At 43.9% G+C, this 21,294-nt stretch overlaps 1 protein-coding gene across 1 annotated transcript; it reads right to left on the bottom strand.

The window, feature by feature from the left end:
- Nucleotides 1-1,643: 1,643 nt before the first annotated feature.
- Nucleotides 1,644-19,192, bottom strand: ZBTB41 (zinc finger and BTB domain containing 41). The gene is made up of 11 exons (XM_081124227.1): nt 19,070-19,192; nt 17,304-18,567; nt 15,181-15,388; nt 14,577-14,646; nt 13,685-13,832; nt 12,234-12,363; nt 10,608-10,703; nt 9,164-9,270; nt 7,722-7,827; nt 6,685-6,773; nt 1,644-6,305 (listed from the first exon to the last, which is right to left on the bottom strand). The coding sequence occupies exons 2-11, from the start codon at nt 18,424-18,426 to the stop codon at nt 5,650-5,652; spliced, it is 2,733 nt and encodes a 910-aa protein (XP_080980353.1). The 5' UTR covers nt 18,427-18,567; nt 19,070-19,192; the 3' UTR covers nt 1,644-5,649.
- Between the last annotated feature and the right edge of the window lie 2,102 nt (nt 19,193-21,294).

Raw genomic sequence — 21,294 nt, 5'->3', positions numbered from 1 at the left:
CTGCAGATAGAGGCCCTGGTGAGCTTCAGCCTCTGAACGGTCAGCTGCAGCCGGCCACTGTGGTTCACTTTGTTGACTAGTCGCTGTTAGTACTTAAACTTAGGCTGAGAAGCCTCTTGAAAACCATTAAATCATGTAATGGTGAATACATTTAATACGTTAAATATCTCAAAATAATATCTAACTTGAGAGAAATGACATGCATATAAGTGGGCCCCAGAATGCTTGGTTTTCCATCCGTTCGCCGTCTTTGCAGAGCACTGCATGCCCACGCTGAGACACTGCAATAAGACCTGGATAAAGCTTTAGGAGGGCCAAAGGACTTTTACATTTATTTTAAATATCAAAATAACACAGAGAACTAGTTCAGTATACAATGCACTTCCTAGTCTACACAGAGGACCGAATTTTTCTATAGAGACATATGTACTTAAGAAACACAGACAGCTGAAGTATCTAGAAAACTCACAAGATTAACATTATACACAGTTGACAAAATAACGGATTTTGATTATTTTAGATTCTTCCCTGTAACTGCTTTGAAACGTGTCCTTAATGATTCAAAGCAAAACTTAGGATTTTAGGCTGAAAACTAGGTTCAAAGCATTTTCACTTTAACGTACATCGTTAAGTCCCATTAATCAAAACATTTACATGTGGAGCAGCTCAACGGCCACCTCTGGATTCATTTTTTGGCAGCAAAACTGATCAACTGTAATAGTTTTATCTATAGGCATAAAAAAGTCCGACTGTGGGAAGAATAGAAGTCCTGTAAATTACACCAGTATGCTGTCCAACACTAACGCAAGCAGGGATACCAAGCAACAGGCGAGAGAACCGTGAGAAGTGTACATGCTCTTCATTCAAGTGCTTGAGAATTTCCAACAGTAACACAAGCGCCGAAAACACTTCTTTACCTAAGAACTTGAAAAAAAAGAGGTATGTCCGTCTCGGTATAACCTCTAGCCTGTGAATATAATCTTAATTCCTGTTGGTATAATGGCTGCAGAGGCTAAATTAAAATCCTTCAGGGATTTTCCAATAGTCACAGACTTAAGATCCATCAATACACAGCAAGTCCATACATGAGGAGTAAACAAAATGTAGGCGTTCTACCAAATTCCTATTAATTTTGTTATCAGTGCTACTTCCAGGGAGGAAGTGCAGAAAGCATGCTAATATTCCAGGGTAAAAGGATCATTAAGTAGACATAATTTTGGAGGAAATAAGAGGGCGATCACCCTAAAAACCACTGCAGACTAGATCGAGAGATGAATGTACAAAGCAAGTGGAGATCTAAGGAAGAATTGTCTATAGTTCCTAAGAACGGGTTAGAAAATTATTTGCACACTACCCACCACTCACTCGAATAGCAAGTAACATTCACCATCATCCTGTTGAAAGTTTTAGGGATGCTGCTTGTTTCTCACACACTCCCATCATTTTAAATTTGGCACTGAATCTTCAAGTAATCCAAACACAACTTTAAAAGTCCTCACTTTTCCTGAGTTGATAAACTCAAGCTTTACGTTGGTGGGATGCTGACCTCCTGAAATCGGAAGCCATTCAGAGTAGAGCTGTGCGGTCACGGTAACCGACTGTTGTCAAAAAGCCGAGGTGAGGATGACACACAGAGGCAGACACACAACTCATTTTACTTTATTTGTCAGACTCCTATAGGAAGCGTCTAGAGACAGGCCCAAGAGTGGCGTTACAGTGCCTAGAAAGGCCAAGACAGACATCGAAAACAAAAAACAAATAGTCACACAAGTACTTAGTGCCTATTTCCCTATATAAACATAAAGCAACCTAAAAAAAAAATTTTTAAAGTGCTGCCTGACCGGCAGGCAACACAAACATAAGACCCATAACAGCAAGATCAGAATCGTTTATTACCCAGCACAATCTAGTCAGCAAATCAGCTCAAAGCAACTACAACACAGTGAAAAGGCACAGAGCATTCGATCCAGAAAGACAGTCAAAGAGCCAGTGCTCCCAATCTGACTTGTTGCCAAGGGTATGGCAGAATGACCCGGAAGGAAGAAAACTCAGACTCAGAAACGTACCAGTTTATCTGTGTTTTTAATTTGTTTGCAGTTATAGAATGAAAAACAATGCATGATATTTAATAACTTATCAGCCCTTAACTAACAGTTTACAGTCAGTCACTCCGCTAAGATGTGTTGACCCTTTAAAGGTTGGTGGAAAATTATTAGTGTACCTATTTCATGACCTAACATCACTGAAAAGGAGTCACTTATTAAAGCACCAGTTTAAACCCTATTTTTGCTACTCCTCTGCTCCTGACAATAAATGACTAAATTACTTGAAAGGATGCAGAGATCACTACCTTCGGAGTTGGTTAAATCTTGCTGGATGAGCAACAAACCCTAACCTTAAACAGTATTTAAGGCTGCAAAACATAGGTGGGGTGTTTCATACAAAAATAACTTCAACTTGTCTTAAAAAAAAAAATACTAAGGCAAATGATTTTAATCGTGTAGTGTAAAAAATAGGTTTAGTATTTTGTACTTAATAGTGTCCACCTAAAAGATAACATTCCGTTAATTAAACTGAGGAAAACTGAGCATCCTTACTTGTGATTCGTCAGTATGACTACTCCCAGAGTACTTTCTTCTGTTCTTATTTTTATACATATAAACACAAACACTTAATCTTAGTATTCAAACTAACAATTTTTTTAAATCCATAAGCCTAGGACTTCAACTGTGCTTCTTTGGACAAATATTTATTCAAACAACAAAGAATTTAAATTCTTTTGAACTATTTGAATACCTACTAAAATCTTTGGTGCATTTAAGTAAAAACAGATTAGGTTAACAAATTTCTACACTTAATAAATTATTCAACTTACATATTAAGTGCTAACTGCTATCGGCTAAAACATTAACTTAAAACAATAAATTATGCTCATAAAATAAAAAATTCTCAATGAGGCTAAACTTAGTTGTAAGATTCAAAAGTTAAGTACAGGTACAGAAGTAATTTTAGAGTTAATCCAACATTTTTCCAAAAAACTCCAGAATGGTAACAAAAGGTTAACTGGAAAGAGTAGGCCTCATTTCATATTTTTTGTGCCAACTTCAAAAACTTATATACATTCAGTTTGCCCAAATCCATGAGGTTTTCACAATTTAATGTTTCTTATCTAATTTGGAAATTAGAGGCGGCAGATTTTTGTTTGTGTTCCTGCTGAGACATCTCTTCATGAGAAGTATCCTCGCACCTCCCAGCCTGCTGAAGATGACATGAGACGATGCGGCGCCTGGTACCTGCCCCTTATTAATGGTGTGAGCTTAACTGAGTCCTTCATCTTGGTCTCTTCCTCTCTAAAGTGGGAACCCAGCACTTCCACTCTCTCAGAGCTGGTTGTGAGGTTTAAATGAGATAGCTAGGAAAGCCTTTTATAAACCACTATTCAAGTTTAAGTTACCTACAATAACTAAATAGATTTATATTTCACTTTACAGGAGAGATGCATTCCAGAAAGGCTGTCTACTGTAAACCAATTCCTACAATCGAATCATATACTTAAAGCATTTAGGACATTATTATTAAAAGAACCCTAAAGTCAGTACCTTCAAAAAAAACCAAAGTACTCTTTTCAATGTGAAAATGCAACCCCCTTTTCTTCTGCTTCCAAACTTAGAATCCGCCATACACACGCGCATATGCCACCTGCCTCTCTGCAAGCCCAAAGTCTCCTACGCTGCTCACACGCGAGGCACTACGTTGTTAGGTACGATTTCCTTACACAGTAGTAAGTTTGTTAGTTACAAGTCTTGTCCTTTGGATAAAAATCATAAGGATATTTTTAAAAGTCAATTTGAAAGACTAGCAGACTAGCAGTGCCTCCTTCAGCCAAGTTCAGTCACGGAAGTACCCAGATAGAGTAACATGTCCACACAAAAGAATGTTTAAAAAAGAAGCATTAATACAGTAAGTACATCTACTGGTCCTAGGGTATGTATAACCGAACCTTAGTAAAGAGGCAAAACTGAGGTTGCTTTGACTATTTACAAGAGCTACTCAGGGTAAGTGCCTCAGTTCTGAACCCTTTTCTTCTATCTCCACCAGCATGGCGAGCATTCCTGTAAGAACCTTCTTTCCTTAAGTGCTTCAGCAAACACGCTTCCCCAGTAAGTGGCTAAATTTTATTCATTAAAACTTCATTTTATTTGTGATTTTTTTTTTTCACAAGGGCTGGGCCAGACATTACAGTTTACACAAAAAAAGTGCTTAAAGCAATTAGGAGTGTAAACAAAACGGAAATAGAAAACTCTTAAAATTGCTATTTTCCAGTAGTTTACATACAAACGACATGCTAAGGAGATTCCACCCTGCCTACTCTAGCCCCCAAGCAGTGCTACTAGGAAACAGGATCCTAGTCGAAGCTCAAACTGACTTGAAGATATATGGAAAGTGCACATCTCTAAAGGTATTTTATAATTACCTAGCATTTCACTGATTTTTCCCTCCATTACTTTTAACCAGTGAGATTTTGCTGTAACTGCCATTTCCTTTCACCAAGTGCTCCACTTCTGTCTCATACAAAAATAAAAATCAAGGCTAATTAGGCTTTAGGCTTATGTGAAAAGCAAAAATAAATCTGGATTAGTTGTACACACACTGTGGCTCCCTTTAATTAAGGTAAAGAACACTGAGTTTAGTTAGACACAAAGTGTGTAATTTGGCACCTTTTCTAACAATTATGTAGGGAATATCTCGGTTCTGTTTCCTAGAGTTTCAGTTAGCCAAGGTCAACGAGACCAAAATTAACCTGTTAACTAACTTCCATTAATTAGTGAGATGAAGATATATGCTGTGATATAGTGTTAATGGGAAATAAACAGCAAATACGAAGGGTGAACTTGCCTTGAGCAATACTGTCCTATTTTGCTTTCAACACATCATCAATTGTATAATTTAATGCCTAGATCTATATTTGCCTTTCTTGCTCATAATAATTGAAGCATAGGTTAAAAACCAGTAATATGGACAATTATTTCAATTCAACATTTCACTGAACAAACTACTCTGACACTAGTTAGCTTTCTGGCTCTGAGTTTACCGAAAGACCAAAGGAAAATGATCACCTGAAATTGTGGCCAGACTAAGAAACGACACAGAAGTATCCAAGGCTTCCTTTTAAAGTCAAATCCCTAATATCGGTTTTTAAGAATCTGGAGGAAATAGTGAATCTTAGGGTAAGGAACAGTTCCAATTGTAAGTAAACTCCCATAAAGTCTCCCTCAGAGGTGACGTGGTCCTCGCGCTTGTTTGGAAGATGAAAGGGAGGAAAGAGGAATGAAGCTAAAGACAAGTAAAATTCCAAAAACACCCTAATGTCAACAGCTAATTTTGAAAAGTTTGAGATACCACTAAAATTAACAGTAAATAATCTTTTAAAATCACAAAAAATGTTCACTTCAAATATTATACTGCAAAATGTATCCAGACATTCAGATGTTCAGTAAACAGAGAGACTAGTTTTCCTGATCTGAGATGGTTCTGAGCACTTGGGAAAGTGGAGAAATGAAAAACCGCAGTCGTACTAACGCGAAAGCCACCGCTGCGAGGCCACCAGCACACGGCCGCAGGCAGAGCCTGTGGAATGTTTCGACTTCATCACGAGTGATGCTCAGGGTTGGAGATGTTTTGCACGGCAGTGGTGTTATCGAGGCCCAGTAACGTCCCAAGGTAAGACTGTTCCCTGGGATCCAGCATCTGCTCCGGTCGAACGGGATGAACTATATTTGCAGGCTGAGGAGTCAGGGTATATTTCTCCAGAAAAGCTAGGTCGGCTGCTCGTGGGTAATCTGTTGACTGGGGCTGTGGTGACAGGATGTCATGCGAAGGTGGAGGCAGGGGGGTGCTGTGGCGCCCTAGCTCGTTTGGGGTGTCGGGCATCTGAACGGGGACCAGCGTTACGGGGACACACACTTCGGCAGACACGCTCTGCAACATGGCCTTGGCTTCCGGCTGATACACTTTGGGCTGGTCCATGTATTGTTTTGTTTCCGCCTGGAAGATCTTGTCATCCGGCGCGTACTCCACGGGCAAGGTGCCGAGCTTCTCCTCGGAGGCGCTCAGCGGGTCATCGGGGGACTTGATGCCGTGCACGTGGTCAGTGTGGTACTTGAGCTTGTCTTTCCGCTTGAATGTTGCGTTGCAGTGCTGGCAGTTGAAAGGCCGGGCGTCAGAGTGAATGACCAGGTGCTTGGTCAAGGTTTTCTTAATTCTGAAAGACTGGTTGCAGATCTGACACTTGTACGGTTTTTCACCTGTGTGAACAGAATGAAACGCACTCGCTTGGTAAGACACTGGCTGTATGCAGCAAGCCAGTGAGGCCGTATTTAAACTGCTCTTTCAGAGAGAAGGAAATAAATGTCTTTAGTTACATAGATATAGAGGAGCCTTAAACACGCAAAAAGAGGAACATGAGACCTAAGAGCTGAATAAATTCCCAATGAAAAACGTTTTCCCAAATTGTACAGAATGAATTCAAAGTGCTGACACCTGTACATTAGAGTACTGCTCACTGATGACCTCAACTTGAATATAATGAGTGAAAGTATTAATGGGGGGGAAAAAACAAACAATTTAACCAAGAACAAGAACGTTTAAATGCCCATATTTTACTCTTGAATAATTAAGTTTTACCTGAATGTGTCCGAAAATGCATTTCAAGACTTGATTTGCCTTTAAAAATTTTCTTACAGACGTCACACTGATGAAAGGTGGCTTTGTACCTAAGGAGACATGAAGAGTTGACCTTTTCAGTGCAACTTCAGTAACTAACACACCACAAGTCCAAGCACAATGGTCAAAGGAAAGCTCCTGAGGCTGCACTGGGAGCTGAAGCCGTCACTTTCTTCACGGAATAAATACCATTTAATTGAAAGACTAAGACAACCTATAGGTGGAAACTTGGTATTTGGCAGGTATTTTCTCAAAAATGCAATGAAGCCAGGCTGTCACTTCAAGGGAAAGAAACTGACAATATTTGTTACTGATAAAACTCGAGCTTTCAAGCTAATACAAGAATTTGGAAAACTCGCATCTGCCTGTGATCTCGACAGTGTCCCTGCACCCCATTCTGAGGCGCTGAAGGCGATGTCAGCAAATGTGACAGCTGATCCTGTCCTGTGAAACAGGCTAACACTGGAAGATCTGCGTAACTCAGTGAGCCTATATTTTGCAAATGACAAATGCATGATATGACGATGTTACGTACAGGTAACGCACCTATTCAAGCACAAGACAGACCAAGAGTGGACAGAGCAGGGGTGAAAACTTCATGCACCTTGTTTCGGATTCTGCCTGGCCACTACTGCCCTCATATTGTGACTACAAACACTTCCCAGTAACTGCTGACTCATTAAGTATAACACACAGGGCACAATACACAGGCAGTATATTTATATACGCAAAGAGCCACGGCGACCAAACGATTCCCCAAAGAATGCAAAGATTTTATATTACTCATTAAGTTCGATGTCCACCACCTCCCCGCCTTTGAACAACTGAAAACAAGGGTGAGGATTCCCTCTGCTCAATTCCTTTAGGTCTGAGAGAGCGAGAGCTGGTTAACCAGCCTGTCCCCAGCTAAATAAAACAAAGTACGAGACCTGCTGAACGTCCCTCCAACCCAGACTCATCCTACGCAGTCGCGACGAGCAGCTCGCTTTTTCACTTACTTCTGCCACACTTTCTCCCCAAGGTGCACGCTCCTGTAATGCACGGTGAGGTGATCCCTGCGGCCAAAGCACTTCCCGCACTCTTCACACTGATGCGCCTTCTCCCCTTGGAGAGTCACCCAAACACTGTTGTTATAATATGCATTTCAGGTTTTCCCCCAAAAAAATGATCTAACAGGACGGTTTCGGGGAGAAATATGCCAGGAAGGGAACCCCTATCCCAGGCTGTCTGGAGGAGTCCGTGAATCCTGTTCCCCACCTCAGCAGACGTCAAACCTTACCTTTCACAGTAACAGAGCAAGACAAATGAAATTACTTCAAAACTCAGGGTTTTGCAGGGAGAACATGTAAGTCTGGATATCAGACATCTTAAATGAACATACACTGATTCAGACGAGGCCCTCTGACTGTTTAGAAAAAGGACCTGAACATTTTCAGATCTTCGTACTTTACTTTCAAAGACTTTTCATCTGTGGGAATTTCTTACATTTACCATGAGCCAAAATACAAATACAAAGGGAAATTCTAGGTAAGTCTGATATCTCATCTCTCTTCTCACATTCAGGGACAAAGGCGTGGCCTTAATAATCACTTTCTCAACCTAATACCAGCATGCAACTAAACCACGTGGCTCTAGAGTTAGAAATTCAGAATTCTCCACCTAAAAATGAAAATGTAGGATTCCAGTGGGATCGTCCTAAGATCTTTAACATCTCTTTAAAATGGTAACAACTACCCAACGGGCCTCGCTGGGATCATTTCAGAACATGACAACTACCTGCTGTATTCCCGATACTTAGTTGTGTTTCCAGTAATAATATTAATCACCTGTCCTACTGTGCTCACAGAGGTGGCTCTTTCTCACACTGTGCTCACAGAGATGGCTCATTTAACACTTCCTGAACATCAATCTGAGAGGAAAATATGAAAGAAATCCCCAGGATATGAAAATTATAGACACAGTATAAAGATCTGAAACTGATCGGCAGGAAAAGGTACTCTTTCCAAAGATGGGGATTCAAAAATTCACTGTGACGTGAATTGTATTACTCAGTTACAATCATCTCTCTTCAGTCTAAGTTTTGCTGACTTCTTTCAACTACAATCAAAATGATATTATCTTGGCGTCTCCCTTAGAGAGCTGTCAACAGCAACTGCTGCATACACCTGCATAATATGCACACTGCAAATGTGGAGCATCTGATTAAAACAATTTTAAAATATAGTTTGTAGTCATAAAAAGCAACCAAACGATTAAAATTACAGTGAAGAAAAAACAGGTCATAAAATTATGACGCTTTTTAAAAAAGGTAGTTAGGACCAGCATCACAAAGGAGTGGCCAACACATACCAAATTATTAGAATAGTAGGCAATAGAAACACAATATAGTATATCCTTTTAAAAAAGGGTTTTGGAAACATCCTTACCAAGCACACCCTACCTGAATGTATTTTTTTGTGCTTTGTAAGGTGGTCGTGACGGATAAATGTTTTCCCACATTCATCGCATTCGTATCTTTTGTCGTCATGATGCACTCGTAAGTGGAGCCTATAAAGAAACAGAGTTGAAGACCACTGAACACGGTGAAACAGAGGGAGAAACCTGGTTAACTCCACACAGTGGAAACGGGCTGTCTGCTCCGCAGCCTCATCGTTACTGGCTCCCTCTCTACGACTCCGAGCCCTTGCCACTCCTACTGCCCGACTCCAGGCTTCCGGCTCTGCCACCGCATCAGAAAGCACGCACGCGGCCTCTGCACAGGCTACACTACCCTGGAGGACACTCCCTCCTGACCTGCTTCACTGGACCTGCCAAATGTCTAGATTCACATCTATCTGGCCGGTGAAGTCTCAGAACAGAAAAAGCAGGAGTGACCACAAAAGGCATTAGACAAGAGGGTAAGTGCAGGAGGGACAACACCAACGGTGGCAAGTGACCAGCAGTAACTGAAGGAGCCCTCTGGGCAACCGACAGCACTTACACAGAGAGAATTTAGTGTATTTGTAAGTAATGAGCTTTCTGACAATTACATTTCACTACTTTTCTGCATATTTAACCAAACAAAACATGTCTCATTTTGTAGTTCACCAAGGACAGATTATAAAAGGTTTAAATTATTAAAACTATTTAACTGGAATGATTCTTATCCTCGTAACCCTCCATCTATGTCCCAGGGAAATGAATGGCTTTCTCATTCAAGTTGCCCAAACACACTGGTTCTGCTATAACTCAGTGAACTGACTGAACTGCGTGTAAAGGAGCAGCATTCTGTTTAAACTTAGAGAGGGAAATAACACATGAAAGGGTAAACAGCAAAGCCTTAAGATTAACATTCTTCAGAGTGTTAATAAAACGTAACATTGTACAAATATCTCACAGTACACAGTCGCCTATTATTTGTTCAGGAAAAAAATAACCTTTCAGGGACTGCAAATATGGCCAAGAAGCCAGTTATAAAAATAATTATCTAAGTTTCAGATAATGAAGACCTTCAAAAACTGAGAATCCTGGAGTTTTCTGCCATATTTTCATACCAAACTATTCTTTGACAAGTGAGAGCGAAAAAATACACTAATTTTACAACATTAGAGTTAGAATAAGTTTTGATTCAAAGAAAAGTAATGAAATAAATCTTTAAATGATGACAATTCAGACAGTAAAGCATCCAGCAAATTTGTGATGAGGAAATATTTAAAAATACTTTCTACCACAGGATGAAAACAATATCAAAAGCTGTAGGGGGACGTCTACAAAGTTTTTTGCATAACTTTGTCATACATGCTAAGAAATGTTTTAATTTAACAACTAAACCACTGATAAGAAAACAGAATTAAAAGGAAGAGGTAATTCTCACTAATATAAAAGGAAAAAATAGCCTGACTTACCTGTATGAGCTCCCATGACGAAAACTCTGCCCACAGATGCTACAGAGATGAGGCTTTTCTCCACTGTGGATCCTCAAATGTTCTTTCAAAGTAGTTCTATGTTAAAAAATACGTATTTAAAGATCTTTTCATGCCAATGTACATACGTAACAGATTTCCAGAAAGCTTACTAGGAACATGTTCAAGCTGACAGATACTCTCACCTACACAAACACGCTCGCTCTCTCCCCCATTATGCCACTGGCTTGCTTAGTGATTTAACTATCTGGCTGAAACAACATTTAAGAAGTACAAATAGAAAATACTCAACTTTTACTACTGAATTAGGAGATTTTGGAAGAGTGAGTTCAATGATACATAGGGAATCCAGTTTATCAGTACTCATCTGTTTAAACAGGTGTTCAATACTCGTTAAAAGAATGTCCTAAGGCAAAGAAAACATACAGGTACCTGGACTTCCAGATGCCAGTGTGGAAAAGGGAAACCGTATAAAGACCAGTTATAGTTCCTGGTGACCCTGCACTGGCTTCTGTGTGACCACTGCTGGTCCAGACCCATCAGCAGCCCGTCCAGTAGTCCTAACATTCAGAGATTCCCACCTAGGTAAAGGGCTGGGAAAGTTATGTGGGGGAAAAGAAAGGAAAGGCCATGTGTCTGATCCTCGCAGGCTTCTGACTGTCACCACCTCTGTTCTTACTTCAATCCCATGATGTACTGAGGTGAAGGCTGCCTCGGAAATGAAGCGGCTCTCTCCAGTAGGTGGCGCTCCTCTACAAGGCCCACCAGCACCTCCCAGGTGAGCCTGCAGGTGCAAGAGTTTTGTGGGAAACATCCACAAAACTCTTCCTAGACCCCTACTTAGTTAAAAGTAGTAACACGAAAAGGTTGTAGTGGTTTTGGCTTGTTCACTCTTTGCTTTTGCGGGAGCTTCTGTTGTGTCCCCAGTGTTCTGAACGGGTGTCAGGCCTGGGGGCTCACTGCTTTTCAGTACTGGGAAGGCATCGATCCGACACCTCCCCAGCTGGGAGAGGGAAGGTGCCCAGCAGCAATGACCCCTGTGGGGGATGGAAGAGAGTCCAATGGCCTAACTTCTCAAGCCGTTTTACTCCACGGCTCCTTTTTCTGCCTCACCTTCACCCCGGTTCCGGAGTACCCGATGCCCTAGTTAGTTCCTGTGCCTGCTGTGAGGTCTTGGTGTAAACCGGTATTTCTCCGCTGCCTCCTCGGGATTCGTCTTCCTCGCATCTGCTGAGTCATTACCATGGATCCACTGGCTTTCTAGCTATAAACCTGTGTTGTTCCTGTCACCTTTCTCTCTCTGTCTTTGCAGCTTACTGTCTTTAAGATAAATAGATAAATGAATAAACTTTAATGTATTCCTAGTGGGGGTTCAGAAAGAGACCAAATGGTATCTACATTACATTCACCACCTAAACACATAAATCCTGACTTTATACCATCTTCTCTAACACTTTATACAATTTCTTCCTTTACCTTTAAATTTCAAATTAAAGCATAATTCAAGCATGTTGCGTCTTGCGTTACTCTAATCCTTATACATTGCATTTCTTAATAATTTCTACACAGCAGTACTGGGATTTTCTGGGTGTGTGGATAACTGCTCACCTCTCTCGCACTGATTTCCCACAGATGAAGCAGGTCCACTTTCTCTTTCCTCCATGGGTACACTCTATATGGCGCTTCAAGTTCCCAGTGTCATTAAACTGGCGACCACATATATCACATGGAAAGGGACCTAAAAAAGAAATAACAGTGTGCACTTAAAGTTTGAGGAGTGGATACTAAGTTACACTTAATTGGTATGTGTGAAATAACAGAGCCTATGGGTGACCTGGGGACCTGCTACCTGTTTCCATATGATGGCTTCTTAGAAATGCTGAGATGAAAACTATGACAGAAAAACTTCCTAAATTCAGAGATGTCTAAGCAAAAGAGAAAAATCAGCCTCCCGCAGACACTAGTATTAAATACTAGAATCGCAAAAACGAAGTATTCCTACACACTAGTCCGGAAATTATCTGAAGGTAGCTGTTTTATTCAGACAAAATATCTCCCTATTTCCCAGACAAAACATTTCAAGTCCTTCAAAAGCTTTTCCCAAGAAATAATGTTAAGACCCTGTCATTGTAGTTCCCACCTCTAGGACATATATTTGTCAATTTCCATCTTGAATGCAGTATCCAGAATGAATGCCATATTCCAGATCAATTTAAAATCAGTGAGACGACTACCTCCTAATTTTGAACAATACATTTTTATTAATATAGTTCAAAACTACATTGGCTTTTGTCACGGCAAACAACATTATTGGTTCAGACTGTGCCTTAAATGCCTCTGTTCTTAAGCCCATCTGTAGAATGAGTTTGGATTTGAGACCATTTTACAGTTCCTCCAATGACTAGAAGTCAGATCGTCCCCATGCCTACGACTTTGTATTTATTCTTAATTAATTTAATTTATTTTAACCTTTTGTACAGCAGACGTTTCTTTTTACATTTTTATTTTCTACTGTATTTATTATGCTTGCCAGCTTTATGTTAGCTACAAATTTCATAAGCATATGAACGGTACATATTTGTACCCATGAACAAGCCTCCAACAACTTGGCATGACAACTCATTACTGGGATTAACTGTCATAAGTGTACCTCACTGCACTACCATCAATACCACAAATCTCCACTGTTCCCATAAGCATCAGGGAAAGAATTTATCCAATACGATACTGAATTCCAAATAGACTGAGTCTACTGCATTCCCTGAAAAATGTTTTTCCTGGCACAAAACTGCTGTATCCTGACCTCTCACAAAGCTGTCCAATTATCAAGGGGGAATAAATGCAGTTTAGAACCACAGACATCTGCCACCAAAACAGTAAATAAAGAGACCTATTTCCTCATCTCCAGGAACTGCAGCAAATGCAGTATCCCTCCCAATTTACATGACTTCCTGTCCTTAGTGGGGCAACTGCAGGAGGCTCCCTCAGCGGCAGGCTCCCCCAGCAGGCTGTGACCACCGACAATGGCTGCAATGCTCTCAGAAAAGCCATCTGCTTACCCAGGTGGAACTTCTCCTGGTGCTTTAGCCGGGCAAACCGTGACCTGAAATGCTCCTCGCAATAGGTGCACTTGAAGGGCTTGTCCTGAGAGTGCAGGATCATGTGCTCCTCCAGGTGAGGCCTTCGCGTGAAAGACTTCTTGCAAATCTAAATGAACACGCACACAAAATGTAAGGGAACCTGAATCAAGAAGATACAAAGCTCATGACAAGGAAAAAACGCGTAATTCGAGTAGTTAAGAAGACTCTGTTGAAAGGGCTGCCCTATAGCTTTGCCTGAGGCTTCCTGGGTCCTTGCTACCAGGCCAGAAGGAAGCTGAAGTAGCCCCATCAAGAGACCAGGGTAGAAACGACTCAAGGGCTCCAGCCAACTGTCCTTGCTCAGCTCCTATTTGCTGGCCAACAACTAGCTGCCAGCCCAGTGAGTGAGCTGCTGTGGAAGTGCCCCAGGCCAGACCAGATAGGACCACCCACCTGCTGAAAGCAACTGAGTGACTGCAGCTGAAACCAAGTGGAACAGAAGAATCACCTGGCAAATTCTGCCCCCAAATTCAGACTACTGAGGCAGAAAACGGTGAGAGGCAATAAAAGGACTGTTTAAGGCCTCTGGGTCTTGAGGTGGTTTGTTAGGTAGCAACACATACTCAGAAATGGAGGGGACATTCTAATATTTGATATTCTCGTGCAACAGTGGTGTCATAGTTTACATACACGACTCCGAGTACATGGCACGGTGATTCCGTTAAAATAAAGCCAGGATTCCTATTTGTTAGGTCCATCACCTGAAAGCTAACTCACACCAGCCTCAATTCATCAACTATGGGATGTCACTGCATGAAGGAAATCTAAAAGTAGCTCAGTTTGTTCCCTATTACAAATTAAAAGCTATTACATCACATTTCCAACTTTCACTCTTAGTCTTCTTAATGGAAATAAATTCTTGTGCATTTTCAGGATGAAATCTGGAAGAGAAACATAAAAAGATTATCAGAAAAGGATTATATTCGTCACGTCAATATTGCATACAATCCGTGGACACTGATTACAAGACTCAGACAGATTCCTTTCTTACAGACACACGTGAGTACTTTTAGAATAAATGTATTAGTATCATTTCAATAAGTGAACTTAATTTTTTAGTTACATATGCAAACCATGCTAAATAGTCTTTCACAAATATTTATTTTTATCAACTAAAGACAAAGTTGAGCATGAGGAATAAGTTTTCTAGAGTCTAAAACCATGTTATTTTGAAAACAAACTTGCCAAAACCAAAGACAGGAAACAGGATAACCAAATGCTGAATCTTAAATTTCTACAGTACAGACTAAGGAGCTCATTTCAACACCAAAACATTTGCTGCTTTTAATAACTTTATAGTCTGCAAATTAAGCAATGAAAACACTGGAGACAAGCACTCCACACATTTCCAGGGTTCTACATATTTAAATTAGAAGACGCAATCCAGCGTATGACGGAAGCAAGGTCATACTTGCCTCTTAACATGCTTGGCTAAAGTCTTCTTGCTTGCGTGGAGTTTATTACAATAAGGGCACTTGTGCTCCTTCTTATGAAAGTCTGTTTCATTACTGTGCTTCTTTCTGTGAACAGTTAGGTTAGACTTTGTCGAATAGCGCTGGTGACAAATATCACACTCAAAGGGCTTCTCACCTGTGTGAACACGTGTGTGGCTCTCATATTTCCCTATAAAAAGAGAGAAATCAAAATTAAATTCAGCACATTTACCAGAGTGACTGAAATTTGACAGTGGAAAAAAACACCTCATGATTAATAGCCTACCTAATACACCAACTCACACCCACACCTAAAAAAAGTTTACCTAAATCTGTTACATTGATAAAACTCAAAGACTTATTGTTTTGAGCTTACGGCTCAAAATACACCTTTCCTGGAAAACTTGGGTCACCAAAGGATGAAGTTTAATCCGGGACTTTATTGGGAGACAGGTGTTATTGAGTGTTCCAAGGTAAAACCTGGAATGACTTTTCACTGACATCACAAATAACAAGAAGGTTTTATAAACTAAAGGTCATTAGTATTCAGAATCAATTCCTTGGGCTGTGACTAGCATTGGGGGTGAAGGAGAGAAACAGAATAGAGTAGAAAATATCAAAGTGTATTCACCCTAACTGGCATGTCAGAGACACTCAACTATACTAGATTAATGAATAATTAGAGCAGCTAGCATTCCTTGAATACCTTCTACACCTCAAACATTTTAAAGTGATTCACAAGGACTATCCCATTCAATCCTCATAACCACCCACTCTACCTACAAAGGCCAAGACAAGTTAAGTAACTTGCCCAAGATCTGGATTCAAAAATGCAGTGGGACATCCCCACAGCTCATGCTTCTTTAACCGGTATGTTATAATCTCAATTGCAATCTCTCTAAATACTGGGGGGGAAGTACACAGCCCCAGTGAGGCTAAGCAAAAGGGGGGTGGGTAAAAGAGAGGGTGATATAAAATACATTCAGAAAGGTAGGCTGGAAAGAAGCCTGCAACGTGACCTATTTATTCCCACAATTACCTGTGCTTGCCCTTTAAAAAGCTGCAAAAGGCCTTTCTCTTCGTATATCAGGACCTTCATCTTGAACAGTTATTTTCCCAAATTGTGTGCAAAGAACTCTAGTTTCTTGGCACATTAAAAGAGTAAGACCCAAACGTGTCTTGGGATAAAATTATTTCAGGAAATGCCAGGTCAAATAAAATGAACAGGTTACTTTACTGAGAATCTGACAGAAGTAATACAGATTGGGAATTATGGTATATGGCTGTCCCAATCTAACTTGAACATGGAACCCCTCTCATAAAGCATCTCGCAGGCCTAGAGTTCAATAGCAGTTTGAGATCTACATGCTGGGCCTATAAGATCATTTGTGAACTGACCCCCTCCTCACTCATCTCAAGTCAAATTAGGTGAAATTAAGGCAGAATACAGGAAGCATGTGCTAAGAACACAAAGTCTAAGAAGCAGAATCTATTGGAAAAATGAAACGTTCTCTGGAAGCTCTATCCAAAAATGTTGTTCTTTTCTCTACACCCCCCAAGGCTCTACCAACAAAATTAAATTATATTCAATACAGTTTTATTCTCAACTATACGTTAATCTAATCTGAACCATCCCAATTCTAAACAGTACTAGACACTGGAAAAGTGACTGTATTTCAAACTTACATATTACCAAGTTCGAGGGGAAATAGTATACAAATTATTAAATTAAATCTAATATAATCTAATTCAATTTTCTATAATGACTCAAAAATAGCACCCATCTATGAAATTAAAGTAGCATACAAATCAGATCCCCTCATTCATCCTGACTCTGGAGTTTCTCATACCTGACACATGAACTAACGAACGATCTGCCACCTACTGTCAGGACACAAGAAAGAGAAAATAAAGGCTAATATCAGTATTTAAAACTAATTCCTGACATCACAGCAGAGTTAAACTAACAGGATAAACTATGTATTGAAAATCAAATATCCACCTTGGGTAAGTATTCTTTTCAAAATTTACTTTCCGAGTTTCGTTGTTAATCACCACCTTCGAAAGAACCCCTGAAGTACTGAAGGCAAGCCCTCTCCTCTTACCTATTCGGTCAAAGGTTTTATCACACTTAGGACACTGCAGGATTTTCTTGTTGCTGTTCTGAATGACCACGGGAGTCAGCCCGCGGTGAATGCTTCCCACGGACTCGCCAGCCTCGGGTTCCTCCTCCACGTCCTGCTGCTCTTTGTCACTCTGCTCCTCCGTGTCGGACGACTCATCTGACATCTCCTCTAGCTCGTCCTCTTCGGCGTTGTACTCACTTCCAGCATCCTCGGAATCATTTCTATCAGACTTCTCCTTATCGGAATTGTCCTCGTTCAGAGGGTCCGACCCATCGCCACTCTCTGGCTCCTCATCGCTGCTGTCATCAAACTTCACAGGGCACTTGCGGTTCCTTTTAGATCTCCTTGTGGAAAAGCTCCTCTCCAGCATCTTTAACCCATGTTTTTTCCCCAATAAAAGGGACCTGTGGGTTTTGGCCAGATGGTTCTCTAAGGACTTCTTATAACAAAAATGTCTGCTACAGAATTTACACTGATGATTATTCGACAGCCTTCCAGTGACGTCGCCTAGTGTTTCTTCTGGGGACGGCTTGTCTGTTAGCTCGGACTGAAACGGGGCGACGCTCTCGTTGTTGAGCAACTTCACGGCGTCGATGATGTCCAGGAATTTTGCAGCCTCTAACACGAGGGGTATTTCGTATTTGTACACGAAGAATTCCGACGTGTACAGAAATTCGAGCAGATGCTGGAAAACGGAGTGCGTGACGTGGTCCAGGGTGACGACATCCGTGCTGGGGTTTTTGCTCAGACAGGCGTGGAAGTAACTGCTGCCCACAGCCACCACGACTTTATGGGCGCTGAACTCTTTCCCTTCCACCACGATGAGCAGGTCGCAGAAAGACGGCTGCTTCTGCCTGTCGTCATTTAAATACTTGAGCAGGTTCTTATTGTATTGCCAAGAACTCAGGAGCGTCCGCTGGTCCGGGGACGGGGCCAGGTCCTGGTAACGGCGAAGGGCGTCGGGGGTCGGCCGGTCGGCGCGGCGGGCATAGGTCAGCGGGTCGCACGCCGCTGCGACATGTCCCCCCGAGGAATCTTTAGGGTGGTGGCCCAGGTGGATCTTCTCGTCAAGACTGGCAGCAGCCTTTCGCCTTTTCTTCATTGCAGTGCAGCGACTTCAGAGCCAGAAACTTCATAAGTGTCTGACGGGAGGGGCCGAGGAAGGAAGAAATCCCACGAGCACGCGCCCCTAGGCCGTCCTGGGGGGCAGCGTGCGCAGGGCCGCGCCCGAGGGGGTCATGGTCTGCAAGAGAGCGAGACCCGCGTCAGGCCCGCGGCCCCCCGCCCGCCCTGCCCGCGGCCCCGCGAAGCCGTGGACAGTCACGGCGTCCACTCGCGCGGGGCGCGGCGGGCCGCGTGGAGGAGACAGCCCCCCAGGGACGGCCGGGGCGCCCGAGCGCGCCTCCGCGGCCTGAGTTCGGGGAGGAGGGCGCGGCGGGGACCCGGGGCTGCGCCCGCGGTTTGGGGGCGCCGGGCTGGTGCCCAGAAGGCCTCCGCGGCCGCGACACGCGCTCGGGTTCACAGACTTCCCCGGGGCGGCCGAGCGCCCCTCGGCCCGCGCCACCCCGCGGAGGCGAACCCCCGGGGCGCGCCGCGCGGGACGAGCGGGGTCCGCCGCAGGGACGACCCCGCCGGCACCAGCGCCCCCGCGGGCCCAGCCCGGGCGGACACGGCGACCGCCGGCGGCCACCCCGCTCCCCGCCCCGCCCCGCGGCCCCCGGGCAAGCGCCCCGCGGGGCCATTACCGGGAACCCGGGGCTCCCCCGCTGGCTGCCGGCCGCCGAGCTCCAGTCCCGGGCGCGCTCGCTCCGGCGCCGACCCACTTCCGGGTTCAGCCCCCCGCCCGCCGCGCCGGCCCCGCCGAACACGTCAGCCGCGCGCGCCGCCGCCCAGCCGCCCCACTGCCCCGGCCGGCGCCGGCCACCGCGCATGTGCGCGTTCCCAGCCGTGCGCATGCTCTGTACGCCCTTCCAGCTCACCGCGGCGAGGGGGAGCCCTGCCGTGCGCATGCTCCGTACGCCCTTCCAGCTCACCGACGCGAGGGGTGGGAGGGGGAGCCCTGCGGTGCGCATGCTCCCTAAGCCCTCCCGTCCGGCTTGGGGGAGCCGAGCAGTGCGCATGCTCCCTAAGCCCTCCCAGCTCACCGTGGGGAGGGGAGGGGGGAAAGCCCTGCGGTGCGCATGCTCCGTAGCCCCGCCCCTGTCCCGCCGCCGGAGCCTCGCTGCGCCCCGAGTCCGGGACTCTGGGGGGTCTTCGCGGCGGTTGGGCGGCCTGCGGGGCCGGAAGCCGCGGGAACCCGGCGGGGCGCCTGGCGGGGGGCGGAGGGGAGCTAAGGAGCCAGCGCCCGAGCGCCGCGGCTCCCACGGTCCCTGGGCGCGCAGCTGCGCCGTCGCCCCGGGGCCACCCCACCCTCCGCGGGGCGGGTCCCCCGGTGTCCCGGGAGTGCGCCCGCCGTGACGCCGTCGCCGTCGCCGCGCGCCGAGGGCACCGGGCCGTGCGCGGGGCTGGCACGAGCGCGGGGGCAGCGCAGGGGGCGCAGCGCAAGGGGCGCAGCGGGCGAGCCGGCCCGGCGCTGCCGCACGGCCGGCCTCGGGGCGGTTTCATTTTTATTTTTTATTCTATCAGACTCATAACATCGCTGAGCGCCTGCCCGTCCTGTTCGCGTCAGCGTGTATGAAGGAACATTTTTCCCCACTGGAGGGTGCGGTTTGTCAGTTACAGAGACTCCCACAGCTCTCTTAACGGGTGTCCTTTATAAATAATAAGAGATGATTATTTCCAGGACACTAATGTAAGACGCTGAGCAGCGTTCATGAAACTTTCCATAAATGAAGTTTCACCAGCAGGAATCTGGGCTTATTCTGCAATGTGCTCGTGATTTAGTTAGGAACACGTGACTTAGACGCCGAGCATGTTATATTCTTTTATTCTTTATTGGACACTAGGTATGATGTTCTTGGTGGTTAACGCTGTAGAAATGTACCCAAATAATTCATAATGAAGAGAAATACAATCTTATGGTTTATAGTACAGGGCAGGGTAGAAGTAGATTTACAGTTGTTAGTACACGCAACAGTTTACCCTTGCATTATTAGGTATTAATTATTGCATTATTTTCCATATGAAACGATCAGGAAAGATGATGCTGTCGGAGAAGGTTTTTTGCACTCCTATTAGTACTTTTTTCATGTTTTAACGTCTCTGATGTGATTTGTCATAGCTTAATGGGCAGCATTTTTTTTTTCTTTCTCAGTGATACATAAAATGATGATGCATCTTACGAATGATGGTGTCTTAGGCCCAGTGAAACATGTCACTGATCGGGAGGAATCACAAATAAATCCTTTGCAATTAGCTGCTCGGGTTAGATTGAACAACTTCTGCGTAAATATTGACCTCCAAGTCACTCTTTCAAAATTCTCGTTAGTGCAAAACCTTTTTCCCAATTAAATGAATTTCTAGCAACGTCCGATACAAACACCATTACCTATTTTTTTCTACTGACAAAATGTTCCCCAAGAAGCCTGAATGCCTCCAAAAAATATTCCTTCCTGGGATTCTACATGTTTATGTGCATTGAACCAAGGTTGTCACGGTCATAATGTTGACCCATTCTTAACCCTAAGAGTCATCAACGGCGAGCCCAAAACTAAATTTGAAAGGCATGATGCAAGGATAACAAAAACAAGAGCCCAACGGTGTGATTTCCCACGTATCTAACCAGCAGTTGGGAGACAATGATCGGCACAGACAGATCTCCTGATTAGAAGGCTCATTAGTGAGAAGGTACCGAATGCTAATCACAAGACTCTCATCCACACTGACAAGGGCTGGCCCCGCGGGCGTTCGCCAGCGACCGTGGAGCCGCTCCCTGGTGGTGGCAGCCACAGGCCGGGCAGGGAAAACGTGCTCCTGGTGGAGGAATTTATCAAGTGGAAGCCAACGGGCATCCCAGGCCCTGGCTTCCAGG

Source organism: Miniopterus schreibersii, assembly GCF_964146895.1.
Source record: "Miniopterus schreibersii genome assembly, chromosome: 21".
Classification (NCBI taxonomy): Eukaryota; Metazoa; Chordata; class Mammalia; order Chiroptera; family Miniopteridae; genus Miniopterus; species Miniopterus schreibersii.
Note: the sequence above shows the minus strand (reverse complement) of the source record. Positions and strands in the feature narration are given on the sequence as shown.

What these genes read in the sequence shown, in the direction of transcription:
- ZBTB41 (XM_081124227.1), bottom strand. Translation starts at nt 18,426, where the DNA reads ATGAAGAAAAGGCGAAAGGCTGCTGCCAGTCTTGACGAGAAGATCCAC. An exon ending in GGGAAATCAGTGCGAGAGAG is followed by an intron (nt 10,704 to 12,233) that starts GTGAGCAGTTAT and finishes TTTTTAACATAG; the next exon opens with AACTACTTTGAAAGAACATT. An exon ending in GCACAAAAAAATACATTCAG is followed by an intron (nt 7,828 to 9,163) that starts GTAGGGTGTGCT and finishes TGACTCTCCAAG; the next exon opens with GGGAGAAGGCGCATCAGTGT.